Source organism: Aureococcus anophagefferens (assembly GCF_000186865.1).
Source record: "Aureococcus anophagefferens unplaced genomic scaffold AURANscaffold_273, whole genome shotgun sequence".
Taxonomy (NCBI): Eukaryota; class Pelagophyceae; order Pelagomonadales; family Pelagomonadaceae; genus Aureococcus; species Aureococcus anophagefferens.
The window spans coordinates 8,406-9,739 of NW_008705807.1; the positions used below are offsets into that span (position 1 = coordinate 8,406).

At 73.7% G+C, this 1,334-nt stretch overlaps 1 protein-coding gene across 1 annotated transcript in view; it reads right to left on the reverse strand.

Annotated features, from left to right (window-relative positions):
• The window catches only part of AURANDRAFT_72835 (hypothetical protein), a gene marked incomplete at both ends in the record, with an annotated part of 6,890 nt that extends 5,556 nt beyond the window's left edge, over positions 1-1,334 (reverse strand). The window contains 2 exons of the mRNA XM_009044362.1: positions 26-781; positions 1,159-1,334. Of these exons, the coding sequence (XP_009042610.1) occupies positions 26-550 (525 nt within the window). The remainder of the gene's footprint in view (positions 1-25; positions 782-1,158) is intronic.

The window sequence follows — 1,334 nt, forward strand, 5'->3', positions numbered from 1 at the left end:
CTCGTCACAGGACGCTGCGGCACACCAAGAGCTCCGTCGGGCTCCGCGGGTCGGGCGTGAGGAAGCGTAACGCCGCGACGCGCCGGTGCGGGGGCACGCAGAGCGCCACCGCCGCCTCATTGCAGAGGTCCAGTTCGAGCTTCGCCCGCCGCTCGAGGGCCGACCCGGACCGCTCGCCCGTCTCCGCGCCGCCGAGGCGGATCGCCTTCATGGCCCAGGACCGCCCGCGGACGTCGACGCGGTAGACGTCCCCAAAGGCGCCGCTCCCGACGAACGCGACGACCGTCGCCTTGGCCAGCGGGATCGTGTCGCCCTTCTGGAAGCGCAGGGCCTCGCGGGGCCGCGACGGGCCCTGGACGTCGTTCGCGACCATGGACCGGAGCGCGGACGCGCCGCCGCGCCCCGCCGCGTAGCGCACGCTCAGCGACTCCGCGCCGCCAGAGCCGCTCCCGCGCGGCGACGCCGCCGGCGGCGGCGACGCGGCGCCGCCGTCGCCGGCGCGCCGCGCGCCGAGGCCCAGGTCCCGCGCGGCGTCGCGCACGGCGCGCATCCTCGACGGGTCGAGCGGCCGGCCCTCGAGCGACGACGACAGGTCCAGCAGCCGCCGCGCGGGCTGCTCGAGCGGCCGGCCCTCGAGCGACGACGACAGGTCCAGCAGCCGCCGCGCGGGCTGCTCCAGCGCCCGGCCCTCGAGCGACGACGACAGCTCCTGCAGCCGCCGGGCCGCGCTCTCGCGGCCCGCGGCCGCCGCCGCGTAACCGCTGGCGCGCTTCGCCGCGACCTGCGCCGCCGGCTGCCCCTCGGCGACGGCCCGGAGCACCTCGAGCGGCGGCGCTTCCACGGACGACCCGTGGCCCATTGTCCTAGTGGCGCGCGTCCATGCCGCGACGGCTCATCAACCATTCCATGCCGCTACGGGTCATATCAGAGCAATCATTCCATGCCCTTCTCGGCACCTTCCTTCGCCCCCGCTCAACGAGTCGTCACCGTCGACCCGCTCAGACCACTTCTACCCGCCCCGGTATTAAAAAACGCGCCCGGCCGCTAGTAGGTGCGGTTGCAGTCCGTGAGCTTGAGGCCGTCGCGGTAGTTGGCCTTGGTGATGGGCGCGTAGATGCGGCCCGGCTTGTCCCAGTAGCCGCGCGTCGCCTTGCGGACGACGACCTTGATCTTCTTCTTCTTCGGGTAGACCTTGACCTTGCACTCCTCGGGGACGATGTCGCCGTGNGTCTTGAAGCAGAAGGTCCAGGACCGCGCGCCGGCGCGGTGCTCGAGCAGATCCGCGCGGATCTCGAGCGAGCAGCGCGTGAACGTCGACGTCGTGCCCGCGCGGC